This window comes from Bombyx mori, chromosome 22 (genome assembly GCF_030269925.1).
Source record: "Bombyx mori chromosome 22, ASM3026992v2".
NCBI lineage: Eukaryota > Metazoa > Arthropoda > Insecta > Lepidoptera > Bombycidae > Bombyx > Bombyx mori.
Genome location: NC_085128.1, coordinates 7,848,634 through 7,864,008, shown reverse-complemented (window position 1 = coordinate 7,864,008; position 15,375 = coordinate 7,848,634). Strand labels below are relative to the sequence as shown.

Below are 15,375 nucleotides of genomic sequence, written 5' to 3'. Positions count from 1 at the left end.
ACAATTAGAGTTATTATGTCTATGTCTTAATGAAGTACCGCTATTTATTTATAAAAGACAGTAGCCGATTTAGCTTAGTAGTAATACGTTATGTGTCATTGTTCATACAGCAGTTATGATTATCGCGTTGCAAACGTTCAAAGCGTTTTTGCTTTGTGAATATTTTAATTTTTCACTAACGTGCAATCTAAGATGCAGGTTACTTTTGTCGTTCCCTTATGAGTTGTGATTATTTCTTTTAGAATCTACTAGAAACGCGCCGGGCTGCGAAATCAATATTTTTGTATATAAAAAAAAACAATATTCAAATTAGACACACAATTTAAACAAGTTATATTGGTAATGCCTTTCCAGTAATTTTTTGTATATAATTCAGTTGGAATTCAAGTTTACAAGTGAACCAATACTAATATTATGATAATATGTTACATACTACATTAGATTACATATTCGATTCTTGTCTATCGAATTTGAGTATTTTGCACTATATAAAAATTTCCGGGTTTCATTGTTGAATGTTAATATTAGGTACTATTTAAATAACCACTAAGACAATGGGATCACAAGATTCCTACGTTTATTGTGTGGAAATCATACACGTCATATGAAGACTTATATTGTCAGTCACGTTTTGACTTTAGCATTTAGATTCAGAGCAGACTAAATACGAACGGTCATAAAGTTAGTTATTCTTGAGATTCTTGCTATTAACATAAACCTAAAGATATCCACTGCTGGATATAGGCCTATTCTTCGCCTCAAAGATCATACTTGCATAGAGCAGATCTTCGATAGTGAATTAATCTAGTTAAAGTACTAGAGAAAAAGAAAAAAACAGTAAATAATTTACAATTGAAGCGGTAACGTTTTTGCCTACGAAGCAGTGTTAAATTAAAATGAAATCTCATGATCTCCATATTAACTATGGTAAGCTTAGGCCACCTTTGCGCTGACGGCCTCAATTAGTTTTCGGTTTCAGCATCTGTCAGTTCCAAAAGCAATGTTCCCTGCCTTCCGCTACTTTAATTTAATGATAAATTTTATGTTATTTGGGTATTTATGTTATTTATGGTAATAATGGGTCAGCCATCTTTGTTCTTCTCCAAACCCCCTCATTTCTGTTACGAACTGGAATCGATTTCTAGAATCTATAGTTTGAACTACCGCATTTAGATTAATATATCGATTAGTATTCGAATCTTATGCTATAAATAGATTTATAATATGATGAATTAATGTATTAAATATCTTGAACTTGAAGTTTTATTAGTAGTAGCAGCAGCCAATCAATGGCTCCTTGAAGAAATATACCTATATATGTAGAAGTAGAAAATAAAAAAGTTGAAATATAATATTAGCATGCAAATATATTTAGGATTCATATACATATTAATAAAAGAATAAATAAAAAAAACCTTTTATTCCATGCACTTAAAATTTTTTTTTATAATTAATTTATATGCATAGACCCCTCTCAGGTGAAGGCCCCCTACAAAGATTTCCATTTTTTTTGTCTCTGGCGACATAAATCCAGTGTGGTCCAGCAACTTTTCTAATGTCGTCCTCCCAACGCGTGTACGGTCTACCGACGCGCCGCTTGCCTTGTGGAGTTGTGACCGTCCCATGCAGTTATTTTAGATTTTCATTTCCCATCCCCGAGTCGTGCTACGTGGTCAGCCCACTTAAATTTCAGTCGATAAGCATATTTGAGAGCGTCCACTGTTTTGGCTTTGCTTCTTATCTTTGTATGACGGATTCTGATTTTCTTGTGTTAATATACTGCGTTCCATTCCCCTCTGGCACGGTATTATTTTATTTTTTATGTTACACGTAAATGTCCACGTCTGGCAAGCGTATGTAAGGCATGGTAAAATACAGGTGTCCATCATTTTCTTTTCATATACATATTAAAGCCTCTGTAGTTTTGCGAGGCAGATTGGTTATTGCCATAGAAGATGCTGCTTTATAGTACACTGGGAGGTATTTTTCGTTGTACAAGAACATTCGTAAACTCCGAGAAAAATTATCTATTTAACTAAACTAAACGAATTAGATATGCATGTGTTTATTAAAAAAATCTCAGAAGATACCTAATGAATATGACGTCGCATGAGTTGAGTAATTTTACATTTTTATCCACTGAACTCAATTACCGTATTCGTGATTTTTTGAACAATCCAATGCACTATTTCATTTTACAAATTTGTCCGTAAGAAATCAGCATAAGTCATTTTAATATGCTATCATATCACGTAGGTTAAGTTTTATTTTTTAAAATTTTTTGGGCTTTGTTTGTGAGACATGAATGTGAGGCGACTAACATGTTTTAAATGAACATTCATTTTGTTGTTTTTTTTATTAAAATTGTATTTGAACGAAGCAGTGAATTATAGCTTTGAACATGCTATACGTTTCATGAACACAATTTTCACATAACATGGTTCAGTAATTACGCAGTTTGCACGTAACACCAGGAAAGCTAAAGTACCATTTGTTTATCACGCCGCCACGTGATAAATTACATGTTTAAGTTACTGACAACAACATACAAGAAAACAGTTTTATGCGCTACACGCGTCGTAATTCAATGGTACAAAATCCAAAAGTTAGTTTGAAATAAACAAAAATGGGTAATTTTGTAACCAAAAACTATTTTTTGTTTGGTGGTGCTTTTTGTTTTTTACTAAAGTTAGAGTTAAGTTTCATGCTCGATTTCTCTGTGTCGCTAAATGTTCAGAGGTATTTCTCATTTCGTTATGTTTTAAAGCCCCATTTAACCAGAATTAACACGGCTATCTTTGGTTTCGGACACAGTTCAAGGATACGGTGTACAAGGAACCCTATGTGAAATGTTTTGTTTTACTGAAAGTGTATTTACTCAAAAGGAAAAAAAAGGAATAATCAAAAGATGACTAATTTTTACATGACACTTGAAAGTGAATTTTAAATGAATGGTTTATAAAAGTAGGTATTGAGAATAATTTTTTAACAATGTAAATGCATCGCCATTGTTTGCAGGAACTGAAAATTCTTTAGTATTACGTTATTTCACATGAAGAGGCAGGAAAGAAAATCGACCTACTTCTTTTCATTGAATAACAATAAAAGAAACGGCAAGAATGAGAATAATTACTTAAGGTCTGGATTGCTTTAAAAATTTCAAACAATTTTATATTACTGTCAAATTAATTTGCAATGAATTTCCCGTTTTGTAAAGCTAATATGGATACCAAACACTTGATTTAATGTACTATTTCACTTACTTATTAGCCAATGTCCTATGTAATGTAATTTACAAACGCGGTTTTGAACACTATTGTCGCCTATGTTATCTATCTATCTATCTATATATATAAAAATGAATTGCTGTTCGTTAGTTTCGCTAAAACTCGAGAATGGCTGGACCGATTTGGCTAATTTTGGTCTTGAATTATTTGTGGAAGTCCAGAGAAGGTTTAAAAGGTGGATAAATATGAAAATGCTCAGAATTGAATAAAAATAACAATTTTGTGTTTCCTTTAATGTGTCCCCCAAAAGTTTAGGTCTTTTATTTATTGATTGAGGCACTACGAAGTCTGCCGGGTCAGCTAGTTATTAATAACGAACATTGTATGCCTAATTAGTTGCCAACCAAGCACGAGCGAATTTTAAGCAGTATAATGGTATACCGAGGTATTGTTTAGAAATACTGCTTTTTCTCTTGTCAGTTAGCGTCATTTCATAAACAGACCGAAGAATCTTAACGAAGCGTTCTCGTCGATACAGTTTTAAAATTTTGTTGGTTTTCGAAGGTTCCAGTGATTAGAAAGCGTTTTGTGTTGCAAGCAGCGAAGACCCGGTGGGACCGCTTCTGCTTGCTTAACACTACATACGTGATTGGAATACACAGTGGACAACGCCAAGGCAAAACAACAATTGTGCAATTGTGTTTGTTTTTATTACGATCTTCGAATAAAATGAGAGTATAGAATGTGAGATGAACTTTATACTGGACTATATACCTACTATCAGTATACCTATAGTGATAGTAGTTTCCTAGAGTGAGTAGAGTGAGATAATATTTACCCTTGATATTCTGTAAGAATTAGGAATGATTTCTTTAAAAAAAAAAGTAAAATACCTAGATGTAAACTATGTACCTACCAGATAAGTCACGTAAATTATAGAATGTATACAATTCTCTGCAATCCTTATTCAAAGGTCCCATGGTCGAATTTTCTCTGGTCTTATGGAGATCGAAATTAAACGCATTCGAGACACGATATATATGCTTAGTCCACACTAACTTCCACCAGGAACTGGTATACAGTAATGAGGGCCGTTATTAATAGACTAACTAAGGGATTATTATTATATTAGTTCGATGAGATCATCTATAACAGGCAAAGATAAAAACTTCCCTTTCTTCTATTTTGACTTCTCTGTTTGTCGATCGATTTTTTTTTGTTTAAGGCGCTATTGACGACATTTTGTATTATCGATAAAGTTTAGTTTTTTCAAAATAAACGAAAATGACAATAAAAAAACAAAATTGAATCTAAATTTTGAGTTGTCCGGGATTGCCATCAACTTTGGACCACTAGGCGAATAGTAGTTAAATTAATTTGTTGAGTCCTTTAAATTTAAGTCTACAACTAGTGAAAGCTTGAGAAAATACAATGCGTTGGTTGAACGGTAGGTATATTTCTTTTATCATATCTCATTCAAAACAATATCTATAAAATAATATGCTGGTATTACTAATTACCACGTAAAAACCAAGGTATTAAAAAGGTATAAGTTGAATTTTATATACGACAGCGATGCGACACGATAACCCCTTTTTTGTGGTCGCCGTTAATTACAACCCTGACCCGGCTCACGAAGCACCCTACCACGATCCACTCTTGGTACCGTTGAAGGCTACTAGTTCTAACGCAAAGCAGCCAAAGTATAGGTTACCAGCCTATAACATTAGCCCGCTGAGTTATTCGCTAGATCTTCTCAGCGGGTTAGAACTCCGATACGGTCGTAAAGCAAAGCAGTTGCTCTTGAGCTGTTAGCCTTTCTTTAGAGGCGCTCGGGCAGCTATTAGCAAATTCTTTCACCCCTCTGCGGAGCCCTCGAGTTCGCTGACCCATATTGAAGTTGGAAAGGCCTTTATCTCAAATTAAAACTTCGTAAGCTAAGCTTCCACAGTATTTCGAATAATGTCTTAAATTAATAACTCTAATTTGGTGCAGTTTAGTTTTTGCCGAAATAAATAAAACATATCCTTTATAAATAGACATTTATTTGTAAATTCTCTTTGGAAGAAGTATCTCTTTATTCACTTTACCTATTTATTATTGTATGTATTTTTTATTTCAATTAAACTTTATGTTTGTGAATGTTCCATAAATTATTAGGTCTTGTGAAATATGATTTTCAGAAGGTTGTTGTAGAGCGCCAAATACTGTTGGCTCAATTAAATTAATGTAGATTTATGTAAATTAATACTGGTACATATTGATCAATCCAGAATAATTGTGAACTTTTTCTTAATCACTCATGGTGTAAAACTTTACCTAAAAGTTAATGTTTAGTCCTAATGACTGTACATAACATTTATTAAGGTTCGTTTTGAGGTGTATGAGCGCAACTTTTGTATGAATCGTTGCTATTAAATTACGAAATTAGCAGTGTTCCTTTAGATATTTGTTTTTTTTTCCTTGTATATAATTGAAACGGAGATATATGTAACTTCTTAAAGTACCGCGTTATTTTCTTTTAATATTTTGTGATTTATTACTATATTCTTGCGTACGTAAAAGTAAAAACAACTTCCGATAGATTCTGTATTATTATATCAGTCTAATGTTCTTATATTATTGTGGGTATTAGTTTAATATGTGAAGATCAGTTTCGTTGTGGAATATGCGATTTTATGACGGCGAGTTTGGTTTTTGTTTTATTTATGTTGTGTCAACAGAAATTGAAACTGTAAAAATTAGTAATGACGGCTTACCAAACTGGTAAACGACAGCCTTCACTTTTCAGTTCAAAAACACTTGAAAAAAATATATATTGTCGTTCAAGTACACAAAAGTCCACACGAACGAACTTAATTGCAACCTGTTACCGAACAATTCGTATATATAACGTCGGTTTTATTAGTTTGTATATATCCACATCGAATTAAAATGGCTTTAAATGGAGTCACGTAATTTTTTACGTATCGAATGTTGTAACTTAAAAGAATGACGTGAAACGCGTGCGCGACGCGGGAAAGTGCGGTTCTGACTGTCTGTGGCCAGCCCCAGCCCAGCGCCGTCGACCAGCAGACCGGCTGCAGACGCTGCAACACTTTCATTGTAACTTCGAGGACTTATGTGGCCATCAATTTTTGTTGTTTTTTTTTCATTTTAATTTGCTATTAACATTGTATCTTAAGGCCTCTCTCTAATCGTGATTAAAGATTTTGAAATTAGATTTATATTCGCCGCGATCTTACCGTAACTTTACGATAGTTTGGTTTCGAAAAAGTATGTAATGTAAAGTATGGAAATAAATAAACAGATACATCTAGATATACGACCAGGACTTGATATACTAATTGCCATTACTAGCCCTATTATCCAACCCCATTAATAATGCTAATAAATTATTAATGTTTTTTCTACATTCTCCTCTAATTCCTAACACTAGATGAGACGAGTTTATTTTCTCATTTGGGTTAGTAAAAATAATTTATTTTACTAAAAAATATGTGATAGATAGGTAGGTACTACTGAAATAATCAAAGTTTTATAGGAAAAAGAAATCGCAGCCTCGACAAAGTAGACTTGCCAATAAAAATAAAACAAGAAATCTACACTCTCGGAGAAAAGTGGAACAAAATCGATTGGTTTACTTGAGAGATCGTTTAAAATGCTTGATAGAGATTGCGACCACTGAGGGAAGCAGACCGTAGATTAAATGTATGATGTTTATTAGCCTTGACCGAAAACGTATTTAAAAAACGGATATTACTTAATAATTTATTTTACAACCTTCATTCCAACTGTGCATTTGCCGCAGAAGGAAAGGTAAGCCGTAATAAGTTCGTTCTCCGATCGATGCAATAAAGTACATAATGATTTGGATTTGTAAGCGAATTCGAATTTTTGAGGATTTTATTCTGGATTTATATCGATAATTAGAAGCAGCGTACAATAGTTTTCGCGGTCAGGATTAATAGATTCATTCGATTAGAAAGTTGCTCTAAATTTAATGAAAATCAAGTTATTCAAATTATGGAAAATTAAATGTTTTCCTGCAACGCCGCGCCGGACGGGTAACTGAGCTCACGGGCTCAACCTGAGAGAATTTTCAAACAGTAGCCCTAGCAAGAGCAGTCTTTCGCAGAATCTACCACCGGATCGGAATCGCGACCAACGAGAAGATCCGCCGAGAAACTCAGTGGGCTGTGCCTATGGGTTGGTTCGCCCATTGAACTCTACGTCGTAATCGACGAGTTCGACGAGGACGGTGACCGGTGCTTGAGAGGTCTAAAAGCACCGAAAGTGAATCCAGGGGATCCGACAACACATGTTTCGTGCGACGTTTTTGTGTCGCGCCGCTTTTTCGAAGTAGCGTTCTGACGTTTCCTTAAGATACTTACGTATCGGTACTGAATTTAGGTCGTCGTGAAGATCTACATTCTTCACATATCACAGTGCTCCAACGGCTATCCTGCAGAAACGGATCGGATGACCTGGAGAGAGTTATGCGTGTACGGGCCGCGTGAGCGAACAGTACACTTGCATAGGTCATGACGGAACGTATGCAAGTTTTGTAGAGTGTCACCTTGTTATGAAGGGACAATTTACTTCGCTTCGGATATTTGTTATAATTATATTGAAATTCGATATTCAGAAGTGGCCACTTTTAGTTTTTAGTTAGCCTGTGCTTATGCACCTACCGTTATTTTATATAATATATAATTATAAATGAATTTAGCAAACTGGTAAAAGTTATATTACTTTGAACAAATTTGATTATTTTTATGTATTAACGCGTTTCTTTTTGCTTTAACACAATATTGTACAATCATTTAATTTTTTACCTTTAGATTGTATGTGAACTAAGAATAGGGACCAATGAGAACTGTAGTGGCAGGTATTGCAATAGGTAGGTATTTATTGTTTTTTTTACTGCACTTCGATCAGTGGAATTGTGAAACCGTTAGGTGTAACTGAACCGTGTGTCTGATTATAGAGGTTAAACATATAAGATGGATATTGGTTATAGCAATTCTGGAATTTTATTGTCATGCCCTATGATATTGACACTATCATCAGCTGTTACTTTGTAGAGTTGGTACTCTTATTTATTTTGTGATACTGAACAGTGTACTAACGGTATTGCTATAATAAATATAAAAAAAAGTTTTTTCCAATTTGAAACTTTATAGTTATAGATATTTTAGGAAAACTAAATATTCGTTTAAAAATATGATGGTCTCTCAATATTTATAAAATAAAAACTAGATTTCCCTATTAATAAACAACTTAAAATAAAATAGAATTTCTCACTTCAGAAGTAAATTGCTTTACATATTAAGTAACATTTGCTTAAGTAGGTAGGTGTGTCACATACCGTATGTTATTTCAAGAGTGTCTTGTCGCCTTCCCGTATGTAGCTTTCAATATTTAATTGCAACAAATCTGACAGTGGCGCCAGTCTAAATAATTACGTGCCAAATACTCTTACAACAGAACTGTTTTGTATCGTTTAAATCAGATGTGTTTAACTGTTGTGTTACTTCAGAGAAAATGCATGCTAGATTTGGTTCGGTGTCGCGAGCTACTTACGTGTTGTTATTAGGTAATCTGCGTTGCGAATAGTTGGAATGCAAGACATTGGCCTCTCACGAGAAAAGGCTCTACACTATGAGGAATATTCGTCTATTATGTAATTTTGTTTGATGGTGGCACTCTGTTTCTCAAAGTTCGACCTAACATCATAGTCGGATTTCCCAATGTTATTAATTTCAACAAATTTACTTTAGTCCATAATTAATACGTAAATATTATTTTAATGAATAGATGCGTGAACAAGCTCTCTGCACACCTGGGATTAAGTGGTTACCAGAGTTCATAAGCATTATAATTTGAATGTCGCTGCACATCTTGATCAGTTAGTATAACTAACGGCTGACCCATCCTTAGAAATGGAACGCATTAATGTTCCGAAAGGCGTGCAGGATAGCGTAGACTACGATACTATCTCGCTAATCGACTAAGCCCCAAGCTAAGGCAAGGCTTACAAAATACCTTAATACCAGTAAATATTATTAATATCCGATAGTTATTCAGACATTTATTTAGCTTAAAGTTATACCCGTTTCTGCCGCCAAGCATTCAGGCATTCCAGTTTGATGTTAAGGATGGAATGATTTCATACTTTCTAAAGGATTTTGATTGATTGGTTGCAACCCCATTGTGATGGGTTCCAGTGTTTATATAAAAGTATAAATTAAAAGAAACAGTATGTATGTTTATTGTATGGCAATCAGATGACAACTTTGAAAGTCATCAAAGTTTACTCTATAATAAAAGTTAATTGGCGGTTAACACATACCCGATCCTGCGGACCGAATGATAGACAGTCGACGTCGCTCAAAACACGGATCCTCCAGCTCTACTATCTGTGCTTTTAGGTGCCACAAGCAGACTTTCGACAAGCTCTATGCGGTACCGTGGGTTTCGTGAAGTCAGAGCGGTGGAGTTCGATGGGGTTTAGTCGGTAGTCGGTTTTGTGGGGGTGGTCTTGCATGCCTGACGTTGCGTAGCGCCACGTGTGCCTTTCTCAAGGAGTAGTCTCCCGGAAGAAATTAGAAGAAGAGGACCTCGGTCTTCCTCTTCTCCCTAATCTTCTCTGGAGGAGTCAGACATAACCCGGTCTGTTACCACCTTGACTGGGTGTCCAATAATGGATTCCCCGGCGTTAAAAAAAAGGTAACACAAGTACCCATCACCGTTCTTGTTCGAACCCGTCGCTTGCGAAGAGGGACTTGACGAGCAAATTAACCCACAGACACAGCCCATTAAGTTTCTCGTCGGATCTACTCAGTTAGTCGCGTTTCCGATTCGGTGGTAGATTTTGCGAAGCACTGCTCTCACTAGGGCTAGTGTTAGCAACGTCACCAAGTTATAACCCCATGAGCTCACCTGCTCTTCATGATATAAGTCCCTGAACAAGAAATTATTCTTTAAATTTACAATTTTAAATACTCTTTTTTTCAAAGCTTATGGTAATCCTTCGACATATTTATTATTTACCGAGTTAAAATTATGTATTGCTTTTTTTAAAAAAGAAAATCACCTCAAAGGAGAATAGTATTTAATTTAGTACACCATACAAACAACTGAGGGTAGGTACAGTATTGACATTTTTTTTATCCAAGCGTTATCATGTTATCTGTAGTTTCTGCATGCAGTTGATGGTTGCTCTTAGTTGATTCCGGAACCAAATGGTGAGGTCCTATAAGACAGTATTGCATTGAACAATTGGTGCCTACTGTCGCTCCGGTATAGACAACACAATCTTGTAGAACACAGCTGTGAAAAAATTAAGTGGAAATTACCTTTATAATTATTTACAACTTGTTGTAGATCTGTACTTTTCTTATTAAAGATAGAGTCCGAGAAAATTGTAACTTCTATTTTTTATTACTTATAAGTGGACAGTGGCTCATAGCTCAATTAATTTTAAAGGGTTATCGGAGCTCATAGAATGAGTCGTCGACGTCGCCCAAAACACTTTATCTCGGACCCTCCCGATCCACTAACGGTGCTTCTAGGTACTTCAAGCACCGGTCACCGTTCTCGTCGAACCCGTCGCTTGCAACGAAGGGCTCGACGAGTAAATTAACTCTCAGACACAACCCACTGAGTTTCTCGCCGGATCTTCTCAGTGAGTCGCGTTTCCGATCCGGTGGTAGATTCTGCGAAGCACGGCTCTTGCTAGGGTTCGTGTTAGCAACGTCATCAGGTTTGAGCTTTTGAGTTGAAAAAAAAAAAAAAAAAAAAAGATTACATTCTATCTACTCCCCATGCAAGGAAGATGCATTTTTCTCCTCAATACTGAGGATTGTGATCTCCTTGTAGTATTCTTCTATTGGTGATACTCCAGCAGCAAACTTAACCCTACAATCTTTGGGAGTCATTGTTAATTGTGCAAGGCTTTGAGATTTTCATACTTATCTTATTTTAAACATTTTATGTCAAGTAAAAAGTTGTTTTAATAACAATCTTTTAGTTATATTTGAATATATAAATACATATCTGTGATTATTTTTATTTAGTTCTATCATATATACATACCTTTCTTTGATGGTCACATTGTTCATGAGTATACAATTTGTTAGTCTGACTTTGTTTTCTATATTACAATTTGAGCCAATAAATGAATTTTTTACTGATGTTTTTTCATTAATAATAGTTTTCTCTCCAACAGTGCAATTATCATCAATCTGTTTTGTTTTCACCTCACTGTTAGGGTGAAATCTTTCAAACAGAGATGATCCAGTAAGATCTTGCCATTTTGATAATATCTGTTAAAAATGCCATTAAAATCACTTTATTTATGATTTCGTGAGTTATTTGGGGAAAAAAATAATATCTGGTGGCCTACCTAATAACAATCTATATAAAACTGTAAACTACATGTATGCAAGTGTTAACTTCTTTTTTTTATGTAAATGAAAAAATAAGGTTTTTTGGAGTTTACTCCTTTAGAATCGATTTACATATATATGAAAATGGGTATGAAAATTATGGGGACCAAAATCGTACTAGCATGTCACACGAAATGCGTTATGCGCCTGCGCCGGCAGTCCGCCACAAAGCCTCGTACTGATCGCGCGTTTCTCTCATTATTGTATTTTCATATATTTGTTAGTCGTTTGTTTTGTGTCTCGTTAATTTGTTAATAATCTGTAGTGTATCGTGTTGTCGTAATATAGAACTATTTCTCGTATTGTTTCGTTTAATTTTTTATATCCAGTAAACTCCAGTCGTGCGTCGGAGCGGACACACACACTTTTTGTTAATTGACATTATTTTTTGAAGTTTCTTGATGGATTGGACCAATTGGAAATTGCTAAAAAAAATCTGCCGTTCAAAAAACTACAACAATATGAGTTATTTAAATGTCAAATACAAATTCCTAAATTAATGGTGCAACCCCATTGAATCTTTATAAGTAATCCAATATTAAACAAGTTTTGTTCTAACTTATTTGGAGATTATTTGTTTTGTAATATTAAAGAGCAAATAAAAACATACCTTATTGTTGGATAGATAAAATGATGATAGTGTATTAACACGAATTGCAAATGTATTTTTACTAGGAATATGTGCATAACATCTAAGAGTATCATTAAAGTACACCCCTTTGTTACCATGCTTATGATCATTGTATGCTGATATTTCTCTTATCTTACGCTCATAACCTGTCTCTATTGCATAGTCAAAAATTCCTTTATTAATTTCTGCATTCTTTTCCGAGGTGCCCTTCTTTTCCACTAAGTTGTTAGGTTTCGTTAATTGCTTTTTAACAATGTAAGGAACAACCTCACCTTTAATCGAGGTAAATTTTTCGGAATCTACAATATAGTCTAAAATCCAGTGTTTCATTACATATACATGTGCATCCAATAATCTACTATATATGCTCAAAGCATCATATTTTTTCACAAGTAATCTTGGTATTGTCACATTCTCTTCAAAATCACTAGCACTTGCCAGAAAAACAAGTCTCTCAGTCTCTTTATCTATACAAACTAAGTCTCGATCAGGTTTGGATTTAGTTTTCGGTCCCGGTAATTCAATCCACTCTTCAGGACCATTATTGAAGAACAAGGTGGTGACACATGCATCATGTTTCCTGTGTAGGTTCAGTACATCATTGAGGTTTATGTTAGTAATGAGGTCTCCTGATATGACTAGTAAATCTGTATTGATTCTAGCACTAACATGCTTTAAGGAATTTGCTGTACCCCAGTCTTCTTCTGATGGAATTACAATTAACTCATATTTTATTTTCAAGGGACATTTTTCTAGTGCATTAAGAATGTTAGACTTATCTTCATCAAGTACCACAATCATTACATCTGAAAATATTAGATTATTAGTTAGTTTTAAAGAATTAGAGAAAAATAAAATTGTAAATGAGGGATGTTGCAGTTTGTTTACTAATGAGAAAATATTTAGGTTGAGTTTATACTAGGTTTGTTGAAATAAAGTATCTATATATAATAAATATCTATGCACTATAAGATATCAGTTTCTGCTCATCTTTGTAGGAAGATCTTGGCTGTGCTTGTATTGTTAATATCCACAAGCAACTAAGATTGTCATCACGCCATCATACTCTCGGAAGAAGTGTGTATAAAGAACTACAGTGACAATAAAAAAAAACCTCATTAGATCATCTTTGTGATCTTCCGTTTACAAAAAATGGCTTTTTCATACAGTGAATAAACTTTTTATTTTAGATAATCTAATAATGTATATTATAGAATTTTATTATTTATAGTACTATACTGTTTGAAACAAAAAATTTAAATTATTTACAATAGAAAATTTTGCAATGAAATTTGAGTTAGGTACCTTGAAATCCAATTTTTTCTAGCATATTTAATGGATACCATAGTACTGGGTACGGCCCAACAGGTAGGAGACATTTCGAAACTGATCCTCCGACATCTGGCATACGGGAACCTTTTCCAGCGGCCAACACGACAACTTGGAATTCTAAGATTTTATGCATTTTCTACTGCAAGTAAAGATGATGTTTTTGAAAAGCAAACAAACTGTAAATAGACGTCTGTTTTTAGGGATATTTACATGGTCTTTTTAAGCGTTCATTAATACATTGTCCCATTCAAGCAAACAACCCTAAATTCTGATTTTCTGTTTAATAAAATTGAATTTTGTCTTAATTTAGAAACACATTTAGGTTATACCATAGATTATTTTTTTTGGTACAATTTTTCCTTATTAGGAAAAGCAAGGGGATCTACGCCTATACTGCTTGTCTATAATATATAATTTCTGAAATAAATTTTCAAAAAAGTCGAAGCCAGGTCTTATATGATATATTATATCCTGAAATAAAATTTTCATTAAGGCCGAAGCCAAGTCTTATATATTTTCCAATCCTTGTAAAATGGCAAATTCGAGTTTTACTGTTAAATCCAAGTCCAAGACTTTTTTTAAACTTAGCTAAAATAAAATAAAAAAAGTAAACAAAATATCATAATGTTATGGACAGAGCTATAACTTCGTCAAATCCTTGTAATCCCATTTTTAGATATCTCCAACTGTTGAATCTATAAATTCACAAATTGGCTTAAAACTTTGTTGTTTTCTTATTAATAGCTGAAAAGTACGCGGGATATCCTCAGCATTTTCATATATACACAGCAGACGGTAAATAAACACTAATCTATCCAGTGAGAAAGCAGAACAACTAAAGAAAATGTGATCAAGCTGCTGGACGTAACTTCTCGGGATCCTCCAAAAATCTACTGAAAAAATCGCAGTAAATGAGTACCATTTTACTGAGATTATATTTCATCCCATATCATCTCATCCCATTTCATTTAATTTCATCCCAGTTGATTAATGTCTCAAATTAATCATCTTCATTTCATTTCATTTCACTCAATAATATCATTTTTCATAAAAATATAAGAATATAAATTAAAATAGGACTTGACCTAAAAGTCAGTTACCAGGTCATAAAAGCCCTTAAAAAATCGCTCAGTTTGTTTTTAATTTCGAAAATTCTGTAAGGTAATGGGAATTTATCGCCCTTAATGTACAATACATTTCGGGAAAGGTTGAGAAACCATATCCTACGATTATTTTTATCCACCTGTTCATTTTTATATACTCAACGATTAGAACAATATTTTTACATCGGAAAAACACTGGGTTAGACACACAATACCAGTACAATTCCAAACCACCTCATGCTCACGCCAAAAAGCGTTCGTTATTATGATTATAGCATTTGCTATGAATTTACTGTAGATTATGGAATAAATGTCTTTATTGTATCTTTAACATAGCTATAATATCCTATAATTTTTTCAAAAAGAAAAAGCTTTTCCAAGCATCTGTTTCGTAAAGATCTGCCAGTTTAGGCATTGTTAAATAAGTCTTAATTTCAGAAGTCTTGATTTAAATTTAATCTTTTAACACGAGGGTATGTAGTGAAATCATGGTCCAGGTGACCGGCCGGCTTGTGGTCAAGGCGTTACGGTTTGTCCTCGGAAGCTGGATAAATATTCGCGACGGGTGAATTGTCATGAAGAGTCATGTTGGGCGGCGCTTGACTTTTACGAGTGAACCATCTTATAGA

The 15,375-nt window shown here is 34.1% G+C and overlaps 2 protein-coding genes across 5 annotated transcripts in view; both read right to left on the bottom strand.

Moving 5' to 3' along the window:
- Positions 1-6,327, bottom strand: part of LOC101737746 (pancreatic triacylglycerol lipase) — a 38,218-nt gene extending 31,891 nt beyond the window's left edge. The window contains exon 1 of one of the 2 annotated variants that reach the window (XM_021351807.3): positions 5,987-6,327. The gene's annotated coding sequence lies outside the window, so the exon portion shown is untranslated. The remainder of the gene's footprint in view (positions 1-5,986) is intronic. The other variant, XM_004931866.5, reaches the window with a different exon arrangement.
- Positions 6,328-10,327: 4,000 nt separating this feature from the next.
- Positions 10,328-14,000, bottom strand: LOC733084 (eIF2B-gamma protein). Of its 3 annotated transcripts, XM_012695267.4 has the most exons (5): positions 13,854-14,000; positions 13,617-13,782; positions 12,291-13,117; positions 11,328-11,557; positions 10,328-10,562 (listed from the first exon to the last, which is right to left on the bottom strand). In XM_012695267.4, the coding sequence occupies exons 2-5, from the start codon at positions 13,774-13,776 to the stop codon at positions 10,400-10,402; spliced, it is 1,380 nt and encodes a 459-aa protein (XP_012550721.2). In that variant the 5' UTR covers positions 13,777-13,782; positions 13,854-14,000; the 3' UTR covers positions 10,328-10,399.
- Positions 14,001-15,375: the final 1,375 nt, after the last annotated feature.

What these genes read in the sequence shown, in the direction of transcription:
- LOC733084 (XM_012695267.4), bottom strand. Translation starts at nt 13,776, where the DNA reads ATGCATAAAATCTTAGAATTCCAAGTTGTCGTGTTGGCCGCTGGAAAA. An exon ending in AGAAAAAATTGGATTTCAAG is followed by an intron (nt 13,118 to 13,616) that starts GTACCTAACTCA and finishes TAATATTTTCAG; the next exon opens with ATGTAATGATTGTGGTACTT. An exon ending in TTTATCTATCCAACAATAAG is followed by an intron (nt 11,558 to 12,290) that starts GTATGTTTTTAT and finishes CATTTTTAACAG; the next exon opens with ATATTATCAAAATGGCAAGA.